At 40.2% G+C, this 18905-nt stretch overlaps 1 protein-coding gene across 1 annotated transcript in view; it reads right to left on the bottom strand.

Annotated features, from left to right (window-relative positions):
* Positions 1 to 597: 597 nt before the first annotated feature.
* The window catches only part of EHF (ETS homologous factor), a 34560-nt gene continuing 16252 nt past the window's right edge, over positions 598 to 18905 (bottom strand). Inside the window, exons 2-9 of the mRNA XM_005011289.6 lie at positions 16160 to 16259; positions 13253 to 13498; positions 12868 to 12927; positions 10525 to 10593; positions 10365 to 10433; positions 7264 to 7323; positions 5029 to 5224; positions 598 to 4160 (exon numbers count right to left, since the gene is read on the bottom strand). Coding sequence (XP_005011346.1) covers positions 4061 to 4160; positions 5029 to 5224; positions 7264 to 7323; positions 10365 to 10433; positions 10525 to 10593; positions 12868 to 12927; positions 13253 to 13498; positions 16160 to 16256 — 897 coding nt within the window. The 5' untranslated portion in view covers positions 16257 to 16259 and the 3' untranslated portion in view covers positions 598 to 4060. The remainder of the gene's footprint in view (positions 4161 to 5028; positions 5225 to 7263; positions 7324 to 10364; positions 10434 to 10524; positions 10594 to 12867; positions 12928 to 13252; positions 13499 to 16159; positions 16260 to 18905) is intronic.

Raw genomic sequence — 18905 nt, 5'->3', positions numbered from 1 at the left:
TTTCTCTGATATAGCCACAGTCTGCCACAGGGTGCAAATGCTTTACGGGCCCACTGACTTTCTCTCAAGTATAAGGTTGTCCACTTCTTTCTCAAACTGCAGACCAAATCAGAAGAGAGATGTTCTTTTGGTTTGTTGAGTGTTCTTGTAGCCATCCCTTTAGTGAAAAATAGCACAAAGGAAAAGATTTTGTCATTTTAGCTGCTTTGATTCAGTGAAGGAAATGCTCAGTGTGAGTAATGCCAGCCTTAATCAGCCTAGCCCTTGTGCACGCTTCAAAATACCTTGAAGTTAAATCAGTGCTGAAGTAAGAGCTTTGTGAAGTTCAGTGGCCGAACAAGAAAGGCAGTCTAGCTATGCCGACATCACCAAGCGTTCCAGCGAGCCCCATGAGACGCGAAACAGGTTTGGAAATCCAGTGTCTCCACAACAGAAGGGCTATGTAGCAGATAAAGTAAATTTAAGCTATTGGATTTTGTGGTAGTTACATCATTTCTTCCTCAAATACTTAAATATTCTCCAATATCAAATCAATTCAATGTAGTCACAATTCCAATCTCAAGATGTAAAAAAGCAAAGATAAACATTCACCAGAAAATTTGTCGAGTTGTTTATTTGAATTTATATCATATCCACAAAAATAGAAACAGTCTTTAGAACCATTCTGTGATACATAGTCTCCAAGCTGAGATTTACAATGCCAATAGTGAAATATCTAATGCATTTTTTTTTCTTTTCCACACATGTACATTGAGGATGCTGTGAGAAGCAAGCAGGAATTATGCAATTTGCTGCAGAAAGAAAGACGAAAATGTAACTACACATTTTAATGTCTCTGTAGTTCACCAGCCTACATACAGTTTCTCAGGATGTTTTCAGAGTAAGTTGCTCTAACTTTGTGCAGAAAATACAGTTTGAGGGTGCTCATGCCAACACCTCTGACATCGTGATTTCAATGTAACTATATAAATATAATATACTTTCCTATCTAGAGCTTTATACATATGAAAAATTATGGTACAATAAAAATCTATACACATGGTGCTACCAGTTCAGCAGCTGCTAACTTAAAGGATACATCTAAAAATATGATTGCTCAGCTTCTGAAATACAAAATAAAAGAGCAATCAGAAATGCTTTTTGTTTAAATAGTAATTTACATAAACATTCATCTCTTCATTTTCTCCATTTGCTTAGACCTGGTAAAAAGGTTCCCTTTGGTTGTTTTCATCTGTCCTTGGCAAGAACTGTAGATTTGAACAGTCCTTTGTGTTTGTCTTAGGCGATGGTTAATATATTTGTGAAACAGAGTAAATGTTGGCCGGTTTCTATTCCAACTTTTTGTGCTATTGTAATGCTGAATGACAAGTGCCTAGTCTGAAAAGTTCCGCAGAGTGGGAATATAAACTTGCACGATTTCTACGTGCTGAAAGATACGACAGTGAAAGACTGGCATTTATAGTGCACCCCAGCGTAAATCGTTTTCTGGATTTATACAGTGGGCTTTTAAACGAAGCATTATATTTTCAAAGCCTTTACAAGCAGGTTTAGCTGCTGCTCAGTAACAAAGGGGTGACATGTCTATATCACAAGTTCATTTTATTTCCCAGGAACTTTGTTGAGAGTTCTGGTATAAAGTAGTTTTATGAAGGTATTATAATCAGTTGCTGTAAGATGTGCATTAACCTAAGTCCAACAGTATTGCTACCGCCAACAACTACTTCTCTTTGCTTCCAGAGCAAGAAAGGGTAAAATCTGGGTGCCAATGGATTTGTGATGGTGCCACTAATTTCAGATTTTTCACCCAAGGTGTGGATTGGAGTGTGTGGGGGTGAAGTGCATGGAGCAAAGGGCTGCAAATAACTGCAGGATTGGGGGAAGGAATGGTCTTTGGAGCAAAGTGAAGGTGCTCTCTTCATCTGGTGGCCTGGTTCTTGTTATATGAACTACAAAAAGATAGTAAATGGAGTGGAATGTAGCCAATCAAGCTGAAAAAAAGGAAATTAGTGAGTTGCGCAAAAGCAAGCAAAGCTAGCACAGTCAGTCCAAAAGGAAAAAAAAAAAAAGAAAAAAAAAAAAGAGAGAGAGAGAGAGAGAGAGATACACTGAGAGAAAAAAAATGCTTTGAAGTACAGAGGTTTATTACTTGATTTGTAAATAAGACAAACCTCTCTCCACCCAGGTTATGAAAAGTAAAAATTGTCATGTACAGGTAATTGATGGTGACAGCTTTGGCATACACAGTGTAGGAGGTGGTGTTATTGTTTGACATGCCCTACATGTGTAGATAACAAGTTAGGCTCTCATGTTTGCCTACAAATTGTTGCTAAGCACACTTGATGCCCTTTATATTGATACTTCTCTTGTCTCTTGGTTTCATCTCTATTTGCTTTTAAGACAAACAAAAAATGGAATAGCCTACAACCTCCAGCTGCACCTTGCTACATTTCAAGCTAGTTTGGATTCAAATCCAGGGGATGCCCGAGGAAATGGATATTGGGTGGATTTAATTATTTTTTTCCTGGACTTCTCAGCCCCCAATTTGACATTGCTTTCCAAATTCCCCATCCCTGAAAGAGAATTGGAATCAATCTTGGTTTCACCTCTGTTAACATCACCAAGAAAATCCTGTTTCTCAACTCCCACATCTCACGTACTCAGTGACCTGGTGAAGTGCTGCCTCCTCTAGTTTTTATTTCCCTGTGTTCTGCCTGTGCTTGGTGCCAGCAGGAAGCATTTGTGTCTTGGAGAAAGAAAAAGCTGCCAATGAATGTTGTCTCCACATAGCACTGCTAGAGACGAGCCCAAAACGCTGACCCAGATCTGAAAGTCTCAGTGTCTTTATGTTGGTGGGTTTTTCTGCAACTAAGAATTCCAAGCAAATCACACAAATACAAATGCAAAGAGTTAGACGTGAGAAAAGCAAAGAAAACTTGTATTTTACATGCAATGGAGCTTCGCATTTTTCCAATGTTTTTTGAAAATAAGTATCCAAATGAGACTTGACCTGCCAGGAGGACCATCTGACTTGGAGGAACTGGGGAGACTTCTCCCTTGTGCCATGGGATTAATATATGTTCTGCTTGACCACCTCCTCACTGCTTTATGTGGCATGGATTTGATTGATTTAATTAGGAATACAAGGGGATGGGGGGAGGGGAATATTATTATTTCAGCTGAGAAACTGGTACCTTTTGGTAACTGTGCCCAGTCAAAAAAACAATCTTCCTTTAATGGCTTTTGGTCCCTGAGATTGACTCTCTTCCTGCAGTCCACCTCAAAGATGTCAGTTAAAAACAAATAGCCCTTTTCCTGGAAGGAGCTGAATGCCCTTTGGAGGTTAGGGAGGATACTCAGTACCAGGCAAGGTCAGGTCCTAAACTTCTGCCTACAAAAGAAGGTCCCAGTGGTGGAGGTAGTATGGGTTCTTCAAACAGATGCTCACAGCCACCTTGCAGAGCCACTGCCCTCTGTGGCTGGGATAAGCTAGCTGAAAGGGAACCCACCGTCTGATTTAACAAAAGCAACTGGAAGCCAGCAAAGTATTAAAACACTCAGAAATCGGAGGAGGGAAGGAACAAGTGATAATGGCCAATGAAAGCTATAAACCAGCTGATTATGGAACAAGACTACTTGGCTCAGAGATGCTTTACTGTTTCCTCCACTTACAGTTGCCTTCCAAAGTGGATTTTCGTACTCCCTAAATGCCCTAGTGTTTTGCTCCTTCCCTTTCTTTGCGTGACTCACAGCATTGTCATAAATCACATTATGCCTGTATGATTTAACAAAAAAAAAAAAAAAAAAAAAAGAGAAAAACTTCACAAGAAGGGAAAAATAATCATAATTCTATAATGTTATCTTATATCACAGAAAACTGTGTACATTTTTTCCCCATACAGGACATACTTCAAATAAAATAATTTTAACACCAATAATGATAATGTTCCTTCTTCCCGACAGAAGTAGAATTGTTTTTTCACCCCCGTTTGGTACATAAATATAAGAAAATAGTCTTTGAATATTTACATCCAGGTGTTTTAAATGTTATTTCTTGACATATTTAATTCTCATTTTCTCTCCAGCCGCGGGCATTCTTTCCAAATTTATATACTAATCTCCGACCATCCACACGCTCCAAGATTTCTCTTTTATAATAATATCTGTTAAAAGAAAAGCATAAAAAAGATTTAAGACTAAATTCTTTTACAGTCCCAGAAGACCACTGTCAAATTGGAAATTCCGAAGCTATCTGAAAAGTACTTTCTTTTGATATAAATTACACCTATGATTATTCTATCTGAAAGTTAGGGAAGAAAAAATCATTGTGCCTTCTTTTTATTATTTTTACTTTACATTATCTTATTAATTTGAATTTCACCTTTTTCAAAGTATAAAGTATTGAGTATTGCTGTATTTATTACACACTCTCATGAGCTTTTTTTTTTTTTTTTTTTTTTAAATCTAAATAAACCAGCACCTGACAACAGACTAGGAAAGAATCTAAGCTTCCATTTTAAAATACATTTTGAACATCCATAGATTATGGGAAATTCTGAAAATGTTAAAGCAAAAGACAAAGAAAATCCTAACAGAGGATTTGTAAACCGATTTTAAGATAATAGGTGGGGAGATGCCTAAGTTATAAACTGCTGAAAACAAAAACAAGAACAAAAAAACAAGCTCTCTACAATTTAAGCATTCCCAGTTTAGTCACATGTGAACTTCAGCTTACTATAGCCATGTTTCCTTCCTATGGTCAACTACTTTTATTGGTTATTTGTGTGGAAAGAAAAATAATATATATTTATAAAATATATTGTAAATATTATATATCTAGTATAGTATACAGAAAAAGGAGGAAAAAGAGAAGACAAAGAAGAATGTAATGCTGTTAGAAACTGTAAATTAGTGGGAGAGACTTGGTTGTTGCAAAAACAAATTACAATTCAATTTAAAAAGTCAAACAGCTTCTCCCTTCAGGTAGTTTCTTTACGTGCCCCAGCTTTCTATGGCATCTTCTCAGCTCACCTCATAGCCCGGCTGAGTTTCTCATAAGTCATGCTGCTGTTGTTTTTCTTCTTCCCCCAGAGCTGAGCCACAGCTTCGGATTTTAAAAATCTGAAGACGCCTTCTGACCGGTCTTCCCACTTGATTAATCCTGGGTTTTTCTCAGGATTGAGAAGAATATCTCGAATAAATTCCCAGAGATGAGTTCCTCGAGGGTCTGAAAGAGGAAGGGGACAGGAGGAAGGATTTTAAGGAGCTCTCCAGGATATGGTCTTCCTCATGCCATTTAATCACAGCATGTCATCTACAGACAATGACCACGCGGTGGGGACGGGCCATAGCTCCTGGAGCACAGGATCACCACCTTGGAGATATACAGGTAGTAACGCTGACAGCCTTTACACTGAGGCTGGAGGTAAATGTCAGCTTTTGGCAGTCTGAGCCCCGTGGCAGGCAGGGGGATGGAAGCCCCAGCAACCAGGGGAAGCAGAATACAAACCACCCACCGCTTCCTCCTGCCTTTGCACTGCTTATGCCCTGAAGAGAACACATCTAAGTCTTCCCCTCATCTCGCTTGCCCATTTTGCTGATATTCTTCTACAGCATGGCATGTAACCTGCTATTGTCATGCAGCACGTGAAAGAGCCAGGATAACTGTAAAGTGGGCACTGAAGCTCCAGGCATTTAAAACAGACAGGGAGAAGGCAAAGGAAATGAAATGCTGTTCCACATCAATAAGTATTTTGTGTCAAGTATCTTACATAGACTTCAAGTAGTAAGAAAGTTTACAGTGGTTAGAGGGATAGTGACAAAACTAGCTAGCCAAAATCGTATGGGAAAACGGCATAATAAAGTTCGACTGTGATAGCAGAAAAGGCAAAAAGATTTCCAAATTCAATACGTAGGCCTCCCAGGTTAAGCACAAATCCACCCCACAGTATTGTAGAGATGGCACTAGAAAGCCCACGTCAAAAAGAAGAATTAAATAAATCCAATAAGTGAGACATTGTAGTTTATGAATGAAGAATAACAAACACGGTGACAACATGGACCAGAAAAATAGCAGTCCTTCGGTCTGCCTTCAAACCCATGCAAAGGTTTAGACCAAATTTAGAAAGAGACAACCTCGTCAAAGATTTGACAGTAAACAGAAACTGGTTTACAGGCTAACATGGGTAGAGTTCAGTCAACTAATCCAGTGTTTTTCTTTGGAACGGTAATTGTTTTGTAGAACCAACAAAATGTGGTGGATCTAGTCTATCTGGACATCAACAATATGCATGATAGATTGTGATATGAAGCACCACCGAAGAAACTGGAAATGTAGGGGATTAGCTCTACATGGCAAGGTGACCTTCTGTGCATGCCAAGGCTGTCAAGGGGTTCTTCTCAGGGCTGTCTTTGGAACAGTCCTATCTAATCCTTTCATTAGCAACCCTGATTAACAAACACACGCACAAAACAAAAAGCCTGCATGCAGATAAAAAGTTCAGGTGTTCTGAATGGGCAAAGTCACAGAGCAGGGTAAGAAGAGGAGTCACAAGGAGACAGAATCTGGAGACTGTACTGAAACAGAATGAAATCGAATACTGCAACACACAGCAGAGGACCAACATTAACGTGTTCTATTATAAATACAGAAACACAGGATGCAAGAGACATACACAAGATATTTTCAGCATAAAAATCCCAGTAAAACGCATTAACAGAACTGTGTCCAGAAATCACAACTATGTTAATCTGTCTTCAGATTGAGGTTGAATCAAAACTAGCATTAAAAGAGGATGAGGCGAATGGGAAGACTGCCATAACAGAAGAACAGGTGGCAGGAATTGTGGGAGGGGGCACGTGTTTGCTCGTGATGCCGTGCATGAGAAACTCTGGGAGGAGATGCTGAACAGGGTCTCTGGCACTGCTCCATATTTTTTTTACTCCATTTCACCAGCCCAGCTCAACACAGTGCAGAGGAAACTGAACTCTGGTTGTTTCCCCGTAAGCCCTCACTGATAAAAACATTTTGAACACTGCAACATTACTGTGTCAAAAATAATGTAAGCAAACAGCACCAGCAACAGTCAGATCCTTGGAGGATTCAATCACAGTAACCATCTAACCAGTTCTGCTTTCAAAATGAACTCAGAATGCTTCCTTTTCCCTCCCAAAGGGGATTTACTCTTAATGTGTTGGTTTTTTTTTCCTTCAATCAAACAACATTTATGACTATGGACATTATAATCATTATAACCATGGACTTACTGTGCTTCTTGGTGTGGGACTTTGGGGTATGATCTTGTGTTTTTTTCACATCTGAAGAATCTGCAGAGAAGGAAAATGAAGCCTATTTGTAAATTTGATTAAAGGTTTTCCATTGACTAGCAGGTTGAAAGAAATAAAACCACAAAAAAGAATGAATATCTCTTTTAAAGATAATCACTTTTCAGAAGGCAATCTAAGGGAGGAGGAAAGGGGGGGAGTGTTGTTTTCTGTACTGTATGGTAATCAGCACACTTCACAAAGAGACCATTGATGAATAAAGAATGAATGCAGAGGTAAACATTTGGCTTTTGAAACCTAAATTAGATTAACAAATACCTCACCCCATGCTATGTGTGAGAGAGAGAAAAATAAGAGGATCACGTCTATAAAAGGAATCCTGAATTGTCCCATTATGTCTCAGTCTTTGCAGAAGCATGTATCTTTGGGGGCTTATTTGTTTCTGACGAGATGATCTAATGCGAAATGTATGCGCCGGTACCAATGCACAGAACACCCACCTGACTAAAGCATAATGACCTGGCAAAGCGCGGGTGTCTGGGGGGGAGAAGGGGGGAGCGGGTCTGCGCTGGTAGGAGGTTTTGGCAGCTGGACGTGCATATATTGTTCCGTGGCTCCGAGCCACAGAAACAAGCCATTTCTCATCGATGGTACTTTATCACCTGCAGCCAGCCCGAGGAGGAATCAGATTTCTGGCACAAGTGTTTCTTCAGAAACGAAGAAAAAGAAAAGTTCCGCCTGTTCCTTGCTGTCACCCGCCTGGCACCCCGCACGTTCAACCCTGCCGGCCTCGATCTGCCACAGCCTGACTGCCGTCACCGCTCACAAAGAGCTTTCACCTGATCCTGTGGGATCATCCAGGGAGCCCCTCCTGTGTTTGCTTTTCGGCGTGCTTCGTGCCCGAATTCCATAAAGCAAAGCTTAAGGTCCCACGCATGTTTTCCCAGCTTCTATGAATGCACGATTATCATACTTTTCATGGAAACTGGGCATTTGCATGTGCAAATGACTCACAGGAAATATTCATTTGCATAGAAACTTGTCGGATTTGCACAAGCAACTGCAATAACTGCATGTGAAAAGGTAGATGCAAAGCTATTCACACACTCGCTTTATTCATACATAACTGGATACATAAACCGAGCAGGTCAGAGAGGATAAGTCTAACCTCCGCTGTTCTGAGCCTGACATAATTACGGTCCTTGACCCCCTCGCAGCAAATGCGCTCTGAGTCATTTTGCCTTCCCACTCTCAAAGAGCAGGAACCAGCCTGAGCCTCACTCAGCTTGGGGGGAAAAAGTAAAATGAGGCTTATTTCACTGCCTTTCCTCAGATTACGACTCCCCCGATGTTATTAAAAGCCTGTGGGAACTCCCGGTGAGGACAGCAGGACCAGGCTCTTTATTTGCCCTCTTATTTAAATACTTCTCATTTTAAGATCCCACAGTTCACTCGCGAATGTTTGTTATGCTCTGTTTAGCTGGAGATTTATTCTTGGAAATTCAGCTGCCTTCTGCCTTGCTGGTGATTTATTCTGGATTTCAGCTGTGTAAATAGCCTCCTGCTCTGCCTCCGCTCTTACATGGAGACCGGTTTCAAACATGCCATGTTAGGAGGCCGGGGCCTGACAGATGAAAAGAGTTACGATGCAGTTTCAACAAAGCTGTCTTGCAAAACTTGTGACAAAAGGTTGCAGAGTATTTGCATATGATTCAGGAATGAGCCATTTCTTTACGGGATATACAAATTTAGTTTTTACAGGAGGCTGTGCCCTTGGCGTGCCACCCTAGCTTTAGGCTCAAGCAGTCAGCGGGTAAACACTCTGCGCCAGGAGCTTGACAGGTCCCCAGTCCCGCCAGAGAGCTCCGAAATCCTGGCAGCCATCTTATGAGAGTGGGTGGAGGTGATGGAGAAAACAAACAGAGTGGGGTTTTTTGGGGGGTTGATTTTTTTTTCTTCTTTTTTTCTTTTTAAGGCTCGGTGGTTTTCTTTTTCAGGTTAAGTTTTCTCTCTTTGGTTTTATTTATTGCCAAGTGCATTAGTTTAAACTGTACGTCCCCATGGCAGGCCTGGCTGTGCTGGGACTCAGCGAACACACGGGCACAGGGGCTGCCCCTGCTGCCCGCATGCAGCCTGCGGTGCCTTGCAGAGGCAGTGCCTGCGAGGCTGCATCCTCAGCTGCACGCTCTCCCTCCTCACCGTCCTGTGACTTCCACTATTTTATCCTCCAGGTCTATGTGCTCGAATACCTCCTAAGAGGGACCTGCCTTTCCTCACCCTGTTCTCACTCCCCCACGATCTCCGCTTCCCTCTTTTCCTAGTGCCTCCCTCACTCACCTCCATCCCCACTGCCTGCCCCAGGACATCGCCTGCAGAGCGCACCGACGCGTGTGCCCTGCCCGTGCTTTCACCGGGCACTACATCAAATGGGTTTGCTCTTTCCCTTGCCCTTTAGCAGGCAGATTGTATCTCCGCTGTGGCCTTGTGGGAGCACTGTGGAGGGATGAAAACAGCACACGGTGTCTGCCTGGGGACAGGCACGAAGCTGTTCTCAGCAGAAACAGGTTGAGCTGGGAGCTATTGGGAAGCCCTTCTGCTGGTGCAGGTGGGTAGGCGGCTCCGTGCCTGCTCTGCTGTGCCCATGGGCTGCCCCTCAACCTGGCCCTGAACCTGGTCACCTACTCGACATGCATCCCCAGCTCCGTAGGCAACTGCAGCCACTCCCGGGGTGAATATGACTCTTATTTGCCCTTATTCAGCTACCCCACAGAAAAGCGTGACCGAGCTGGAACATCTTGTCTCTCTGATACTAACATCTTCCCCTTTGACTCAGTCACTTTAAAAGATATATGGAGGTTGCAGATTGTTTGATCTTCTTTGTCTTGAGAGAGGGAAGAGAGAAGCACTTCTTTAAAGCAACTATTGTAATAATGATAGCTAAAAGAGTTGTCAGAATCAGTACTGCTTGGTATAAAATGACTGGAGGCTCAGATTCAATCCTGCAACAGAAGACCACGGAGACTATTATACGTCGGTAGCTCTGGGACAAGCGACAAACAACGATATAATTACAAGTTCCTTACCAGGAGGCTGGTGACTAGGTGTCGTCATGGAGATCTGAGCACGACAGAACGTTTTACTGTCCAATAGCTCTGGGAATTAAAAAGAAGACATTTAAAGTAATATCCTCTGACAACAGTAAAGTTGCCTCAGAAATGCATGAAGTACTGTGATGTTAGTTACCTACTGTGCTACCATAGCCACTGTCATACAGGTAATTCTCTTCTTTCCAGGACACCATTAACGATGGATCTGAAGGTAAAGGACAACAAGGAAAATCACATCTCTAAAAGAACGTCTTTCAGCGTAGGGGTAAATTTGAGCACTGACAGACAGAAGGGTGAGAAATGTAAGAGAAAAAAAAAAAAAAAAGAATAGCGAAGGGAACTGAGAAGTGAAGGGGCTAAGTGGGAAATTGTTTCCTTTCACTCAAATTATGGATAGGGTTTTGCATACTCAGGCAAATATACTTACACAAAGTGCTGACTTTTAAAAATAATGCAGCAGGCTTTTCCTTTTCCTGGCTAAGATATCATTTATGCCTGCCCTTAAAGGAATTTTCCTATGCCAGATCAACTGTAATTCTACCCAATCCAGTCCTGAAGTCTCAGCCCCTGGTGATTATGACAGTGCTTTGGTGCCATGGAAATGAAAGTGCTCTCAAATATCTAGTAGAACAGGAGAATGCTTGTAATGACTATTTATTTCTATAATTGTAGAACTCGAAAGTCCCCTCTGAGACAGAGCTTCATGTGTAAGCACATAGTCAGAAACATCAAAGCATAATCCTAGATGTAGGGCCATTTTATTTCAGGCATGTCAAGTCCCCAACCTTAACCTAAAAGCCACCTTTATGATTAAAGAGGAATACTTTTTATTGACCTTCTGGTCAGATGGATCAATATAAACAGAACAGAAATATTGTTTTTATAACCTGTACAGTGAGCAGGAAATTAGTATTTTTACAGTGCATTTTTTGAGGTTAGAAACTTTAAAAAGTTCTTTTTCTTTTAAGTCCAGATTCAGAAAGGATGAAATGTAAGGTTCAAATCTGGAGTTTACTTCTTTTCATGTTCATATACATGAAATTAAAAAAAAAAAGAAAAAAAAGAGTTACAGCTAAATCATCATGGTTGGCTGAGTTACCACTTATGACATAGGAATTTAGCAGGCATGCTAAGTAATAGCTGCATGTTTGGGCACCCAGAGCTTGTGTTCCTACAATAGCACACACCCTTTGCTTGTTTGGACACCTGATCTGCCCAGTGTTGCCTCTGAAAACAGGCCTTAGCCAGCCGGAACATGGGCAAACAGCTTGTCTTCACGTTTCAGCCTTTTTTAGTACCCAAGTGGCAGGCTTCCCCTCTAAACTGCCAGCCCTGTCCACACCAGTCCACACTGCCCCACCACCAGGCACGGCAGACGGCACAACGAGTCAGTCCTGGGCTTTGACCTTTCCAGGATGTGCAGCAGAGGTACTTTGTTCAGCCCTGTATATCTCTAGTGTGAAGGGAGACTAACATTATACCAGGATCTCATAAATCAGGACTTAAAGGATTACTAAATTTCTTATATGGAAAGCATCAAGGCTGCTGCATGCACGCCACCCATACCACAAGGGCATAGACAGGGAGGGGGCTGCAGATTGCAGTGCTTGCTCGCTGCAAGGAGAAGGTGAAGTGTCCCTGACTGGAGAGGCTGGGCTCCTGTGGATTAGCTAAATGTATTGGCTGGCAGTATTTGTTGGAGTCCTCACATGCTACAATCTGTATTTGTTCCCCCAGGAGGTATTAAAACACAGCTCATGAACACATCCACACACAATGAGGCTGGGACCAGAGGGATAGGGAGTGTTCAGATATGGACAGGGGTGTTCTCGGAAAGGAACTGGCAAAATAATTGTGCCCAAAGAGCACTGAGCCAAGATGAAGTTCTTTTCTCGGTGAAGCAAAGTCCTGGCAGGAAACAGATCTAGCTATCAATACACTGGAGAAGAGACTGCCATGTGAAAAATGCAGACTTGGTCAAACTAAAATACTGCCTGAATTTCAGTGTCATTGAAACTCGAAGAAATTGAAATGTAACTTTTTTTTTACTCAGAACTGTTTGGTTTGGAAATTTCTTCATGTTTCAAAGCATTAACATCACAACAAATATTTTTTCTCTTTAAACAAACAAACAAACAAACATGACAATACTGTGATAAGAATTGTTTTGAAATCTGCTGAATGAAGCAAATAATGAAGTTATCTATAGAGCTGTGTTTGCTGACTACTGCAAACTGTACTAACTCTGAACATTACTATAGACTGCTGATATTGTAGAAGTCTAGAAAAGCAGCCACATGCAAAGATATGGTGATACTATTGAAGCTTCAACAAGTGGACATTGGCTGATATTTGTGTTACTTCTTTTATTCTGCATGAAACACTTTCCACTGCAACTAAACCTGTATTGATTTTACTGAAATGGACAAGTTCCCCTTTTTGCCACCATCAGCAGACAAGTTATCCAACAGCTACTCACCTGTTTGTTCTGTCTTGACAATGACATTATGTGATTGGTACATGTCACTTCCACACTGCCCTGCAAGAAAGCATACAGCAGATATGAAAGCAGTATGAGAGTGAGCACAGAAGAATCAAAGATACAGCTCCAAGCACGAACTGCTTCAGTTGAGCCAGAGAGCTAATTTTGGTGTGGGGTACATACCCTTTCCCCTGGTCCTTCTGCCTTATGTCACGTATAAGTGATATAGTAATAGAGTCAACTAGGTATAAGCAGTATAGCAAACACAGCAAATGAGTTTTGCCAGGTAGGCTTCAGGATAACATAAGAGGCTTCTGAAGATCCCAGAATTCAGACAACTGTACGTGCATCTCTGTCCCCGTGTAGCCTAACATCTATTTACCATTCCATTTTAGGTGCTGAAGGTTGCTGTAGAGCAGCTGCCCTGCTGTCCCAGCTGCCTGAGTGAATTCCTGCAGACTCATGCTGCACAGATGTTCCCCGTTGATATCAAATTCTTGGAAGGGTATGCAGTTGGCATCCAGTTGGTTGGTATCAAGGAGATGCTGCAACCACTCCCAGACCTGAAACTTGGTCCAGTACTGCGGGTGTATTTCGTGCCACTGGGTTCCATAGAAACTGCTGGACACTGGAAAAGAAAACGGGTATTAAACATCTCTGTTAGCATCATGGGATTATGCTGAAGATGGGAAAGGTATACAGCTAAATTTCATGCCCTGGAAGTCCACTGATATAGATTCTTTTTTCAGTCCTTAACACTAGCTCAGTAGCTATTACTGGAGAAATTAATTAAATTTGTTTTTGGTCTCAGTTTTCCAATTTAAAGTGGGAATTATTACTTTACACCTCTCTTGAGAAGTTGAGTGAGTAGGAAAGAATTTAATAATGTTGGCTAAATACACCTGTATTTATTTCTTCAGTGTATGGTACTTTGCAGAAGTACTGTCACAAAGGTGTGTTGATCTGTGTGCAGGAAAAGTGTTTTAGTGCATCAAAAAATGAAGAAAAAAACTTCTAAAATCCACATAAGGTACAGTGGAAATTTTGTTTGTACAAGGACTGAATATGAACTGTGTGTCTCAGCCAAAGAACAGTAAAATAACAAGGCACTCTTATATTGTTCCAAAGTACAAATCTATCAGTATGGCTTGCAGCTTCATGGCAGAGCCGGACTTCTAACAAATGCATGTTATCTTTGTAGTCGGGTAAGATGATTTCTGAATATAATTGTAAAACTCATTTTTAATTAAGGGAACAGCCTAATTTTCTTTTTAGGATGTCTGAATCTTTTCTTAGCCTATCTTTCAAACTGCTCAGTTGTATGTCGCTGCATGACAATAATTTATGTGTTCAAATGAAAGAAAAAGTATGTAGGGACAGGATAATTATATAAGATAAGATAAGATGTAAGATATACAAAGGCAGGACTGCCTTGATCTGGCCTCACAGAAGGGTTGGCAAAAGGAGTTCAGTGCAATTTATTCCTTGGGAAAGGAGGACAGTAGAGTATGCCAGGCAGAGACAGCAGCATGATAAAATGCTCACAAGAGCAAGAAGGTGCATTTAAGGATGAGGGAATGACAAATTGCAGAGGTGGTTGAATTATGGGAAAAAGAAAGACTGCCGTGGCCTAGCTCTGCAGTAGCCCCACTCCAGGACATCTTCTCTTTGCGGCACTGATCTGTTCCTTCACAATCTCCTCCAAGAAGATTACCCACACAGCTCTGAGAAACACAGACAACAGAGGGTATGGCTAGAAGACCACAAGCAACAGAACTGGCACATTTTAGGAAATCACTTCACCTCAGGGAGACCTTGGGACTCTTCAGTTGAGATACAGTGAATAGTGCTAGCTCATGTGTGAACATAAAAACCCTCAGAGCTGCTTAGGTTCCAATATTGGCCAACAAGGTCTGTGTCAGTAGCTTAGAGAGAGTTTGCAAGACTGTTGCTCATCCTACTATTGAAGGATTTGGGAAATGAGTGCAGAAATGATTAAGACTCTGATATGTTGGAGAATAAAGGTTTGAAGGAGCCAACAAATATTCCCTGAGAAGGAGGTTGATTTTATTCCCATCAATTTCAGCGGCCTCTAGACTCCTAATGTAAGTGGAGGGTCTTTAGTGAGAGGAAGAAGTAGCTTGGTAAAAGGACTGTACAGGCCGGCGTGTTCAGTTTCCTGTGATTCTAAAACACATGTCAATTCTGAGAATTCGCTGGGGTCTGGGATTCACTACACACTGAGATCCCTGAACATGAACCCATCACCTTCACAAAATCCCGTGCAAACTGAAACTCAGGACTTTTTCTATGAACCTGTTACAGGCAGGCTGGTACATTTAATAAACATACACTTACGTATTCCTGGGTATTTAGAAATTACACATTAAAAAAAAAAAAAAGAAGTGTTTCACTGAATGGGAATTTTCATTGTAAGTTTTGTTGTAGCTTCCTATGGTTCAGAAGGACAACTGCAGTATGTGTTTGCTTGGATTTTAAGGTTTACCTATCGATTGAAAAACACTATTTTGAATGATGAAAATAATTTAAAAATTATATCAAATAGTGTATATTGATCTATATGTCTATGCCTGTATTTTCATACTGAGAATATATATCTGTATAGCTATATTGAAAAAAACAGTAAAATAAATTTCACCCTGAGTCACACCTTGTAAGTTAATTTAGGTGCAAAAGTCATCACTAGCTGTTAGGCATTAGAAGGCATATATGGGATTAAAGAGATGGTTCTGTGCATAACAAAGAAGTTCTCAGATCACAAGCTATCTAGTGCCCTAATGCCAGTCTAATCAGATAGCTATCTAGTAATTTGAGCTGAAAAAGTAAATACTGTAAGGAAGCAAAAAGACTACTCCCCTGCAAAGCCGGAGGGATGATTAGTACTGAAAAGTAATGTTGGTTCAGAGAGGGCATGAGGGGTAAATATAAGAGAGAAAGAAATCTGGACTGAGGAGGGGGAACTTTTGGCACTTTCATCATCTCTACATTCATCTTTAAAAAAAGGAGCAGTAATGAAATGAACCATTAACTGGTCATATTCAGAAACATCACTGTTGCAGGTTCAGCTTTTACAAATAAAGTAACAAATATAAATTTTCCTACCAGAAGTGAAACTCCAGTAAATTAGTATCACTGAAAAATAATACTTGCGCATATTTAAAGGTATAGCAGTCCCTTCCACCCCGATCATCCTCCTGTCCCCCCTATCCTCCCTTTCCTCCCCCCCCTAAAAAAAAAGCATAGCTCAGAGCTGTTGAATTCCTCCTACCATTGCATGTGGAATATCCGTCTGTCCAGGAAGGCTGCTGGTGGAGTAGGTTGCTGCTGGAATTGATACTCATTCTGCCAGCTCCTTCCAAAATCATGATCTGTAAGTGAATCGAACAGCTTGCTTAGTGAGCAGTGTCTAGTCCAAAAGGTAAATGGCAAAAAAAAAAAAAATCCACTGAAGGTGAAGTGAGCAGGCCAATTCTATTTGTAGAAGATACAATTGAAATCAAGAACATGTTGCCACAACCCCTTTTCAGCTGCCACAAAATCTCCTTATGATAAACATTACCATGTTTGATTTGCATATGCAAGAAGCAAGTTTCTACAGCTGCCCATCCATAAATGAATAATCCGTAATCAGAAATGAAGCCGAATGAAAAGACAGGGCTCCTGACAGAGCAATACAGGAAAACTGCCAAGCTTTGAGAAGTGAAATACAAAGTTGTTTGACTATTTTTTTTTTCATTTAAAGAGAAATTTGGTTTAAATATGGCTTTCTTTTTTTCTTTTTCTTTTCTTTTAGGAAATAGAAAAGAGTTTTCAATACTTGCAAATTAAACTATACAGTTGACAACAATTAATGTTTAAAAACTCCTTCACACAGAGGGACCAGTATGGCAATCCTACAAAGAGGTAACATTACAAGGAATATCTTCTTGACTGACCCAGTTTATTATCTGATCCATGTCAGCAGTGCCCCTAATCCATTCTCAATGACAGATGTCACAGATCACACATTTCAAACCACCAAAAAATTGTATCGTCAAAAATCTTGTAAAGGAGAAAAACTTGACAAAGCCTTTCCTTTCTACTTATGTTGGCTTTAGTAACATGAGTAAAGCTGTCCTTAATTCTGGTTAGACATTTTTGTGCAAAACAATTTATATGGTATTTTAGAAAAATTTCACATTTATCGTACACTGAATCGTTTCAGTGAATGTATACAAAATTCCCCAATTGCAGGTGTTCTTGACATTTCTTATTAGCTTTCAATGGTTTAAAGTTGCCAAGTTTAAAAATATACATTATAACCATACAATACAGACATTTTTCAAGAGTTTAGGAAACTAATTTGTTAAATATTATAAAGGTTTCGGATCATTACTCTTATATAAGTACACAGAAAACAAATCATTGTTCAAAAATCTTCTAAATCGAAAGCGACGGAGTCTGTAAAAATGAAACTTTAGACCTTAAGAGAGCGTTTGAATGCAGCTGGACTTAACTTTGGAATTAAAAAGAGGTTGAAATAAAAAATGGACTTGTGAAAGTTAAAGATGGTGGTCTTGGCCTTTTACCCATCAAGGCTAATTTGATCAAGGCTAATTAGAAAACTCCCATTGAGAGCACAGTCAGAACCCCACAAGCTCATAGCAACAACGTTTTTGGTAGAAAAAAAGAAGTCATTAGGAACAGTTACAGCCTTGGTTTTAAAGAACGGCCTGGAAAAGGTATGGGCTGGCATATTCCTCCATCATTTTCAGTACATTATGCAATTCTTAAAAGTTACAAATACACATTTTAAGGAGAGTCTTTCTCTTTCTCTTCCCCCCACCCCTCTACATATATATATATATTTAGAAAGAGGGAGAGAGAGGTTGTTGAGAATTACTTAAAAATCCAAAGCCTTAGGAATTACACCACAGGGAATGGTCCTTTATGGTATAACCTAGTTCAGTGCCTTTTTTGTAGCTATACAGAATGGCAAAATCAAGCCGTGGATGTTTTAACAATCGCTTTTCACTCCAGCAAATCTGGAATTCAGTATCCACCAGCTGGGAGAATTTAATTTCTCATAGCAGATATGTGGGGGTACAAAATGTCAGCAATGAAGTGATACCCATAGTCACTCTATGGCCAAATAAATGACGATGGCAATATCAGTCAATAAGCTTATGCGAGTTAGAAGAGAAGATATTTTTTTAGCCCCATGTTAAAGCTACGTGACTTGATATTTTGAGGGGAAAAGTGTTAGGAAGCATTTCAGTTTCTTACACTGATTAGAAAGATGATCAGGATGAAACAAGAATGAACAAGAATGTAGTTTATCTCTTATAGTTGATATAGAAAAGCTCTTAAAAATAATGTGTGTTTGACAGGCAATATACACCTCTGAGCAGGCATAGTCTGAATGATATATCAAATTATTTCTTTCATTAACTTGTTTTTTAATTATTTAAGATGTAATGATGTTCATTAGATTCTGAGTGACTGAAATATTAATGTTAAAAAAAAAAAAACTTTATTACAGTATCAAATAGAGAAGAGGTAGAACAGCAGGTATTCTGGGAAAACTATAAAACTTGAGGGTCAGCAAAACTCTCTTTGGAACGTAATTTGATAAGTTCTCTTGTTTGAAAGGGAAACTACAGTTGGTACTGAACGTTGAATTTCAACCTGCTGATCTAAAGTCACATTTTCAGAAGAGAACACAGATTGACAGGTACTGCGTTATGTCATTTTGTCCAGTTTCTGCAATTTATGGAATTCTACATAATTTTCATGCCTGATACTTGTGCAAATAAAAACATGTCTGGCAAAATGTATGCTTATGAACCGAAATAATTTCCATGATCAAGCTACTGTGTATCTTTGTTTTCAAAATTCAGTTCATTATTATGTATTATTTTCTTCCTAATCAGCTGAATTTCCAAAGCACAATATCGTATGACACTTCAGCTCAGTGACTAAATCTATGGACAGTTTAATATACCAAAAATTGAGTCTTGCAGTTTCTCCCCTCC

The sequence above is a fragment of the Anas platyrhynchos genome, chromosome 5, assembly GCF_047663525.1.
Source record: "Anas platyrhynchos isolate ZD024472 breed Pekin duck chromosome 5, IASCAAS_PekinDuck_T2T, whole genome shotgun sequence".
NCBI classification, from domain to species: Eukaryota; Metazoa; Chordata; class Aves; order Anseriformes; family Anatidae; genus Anas; species Anas platyrhynchos.
The sequence above is the reverse complement of the archived record's forward strand: the minus strand, read 5'-3'. Positions and strand labels throughout refer to the sequence as shown.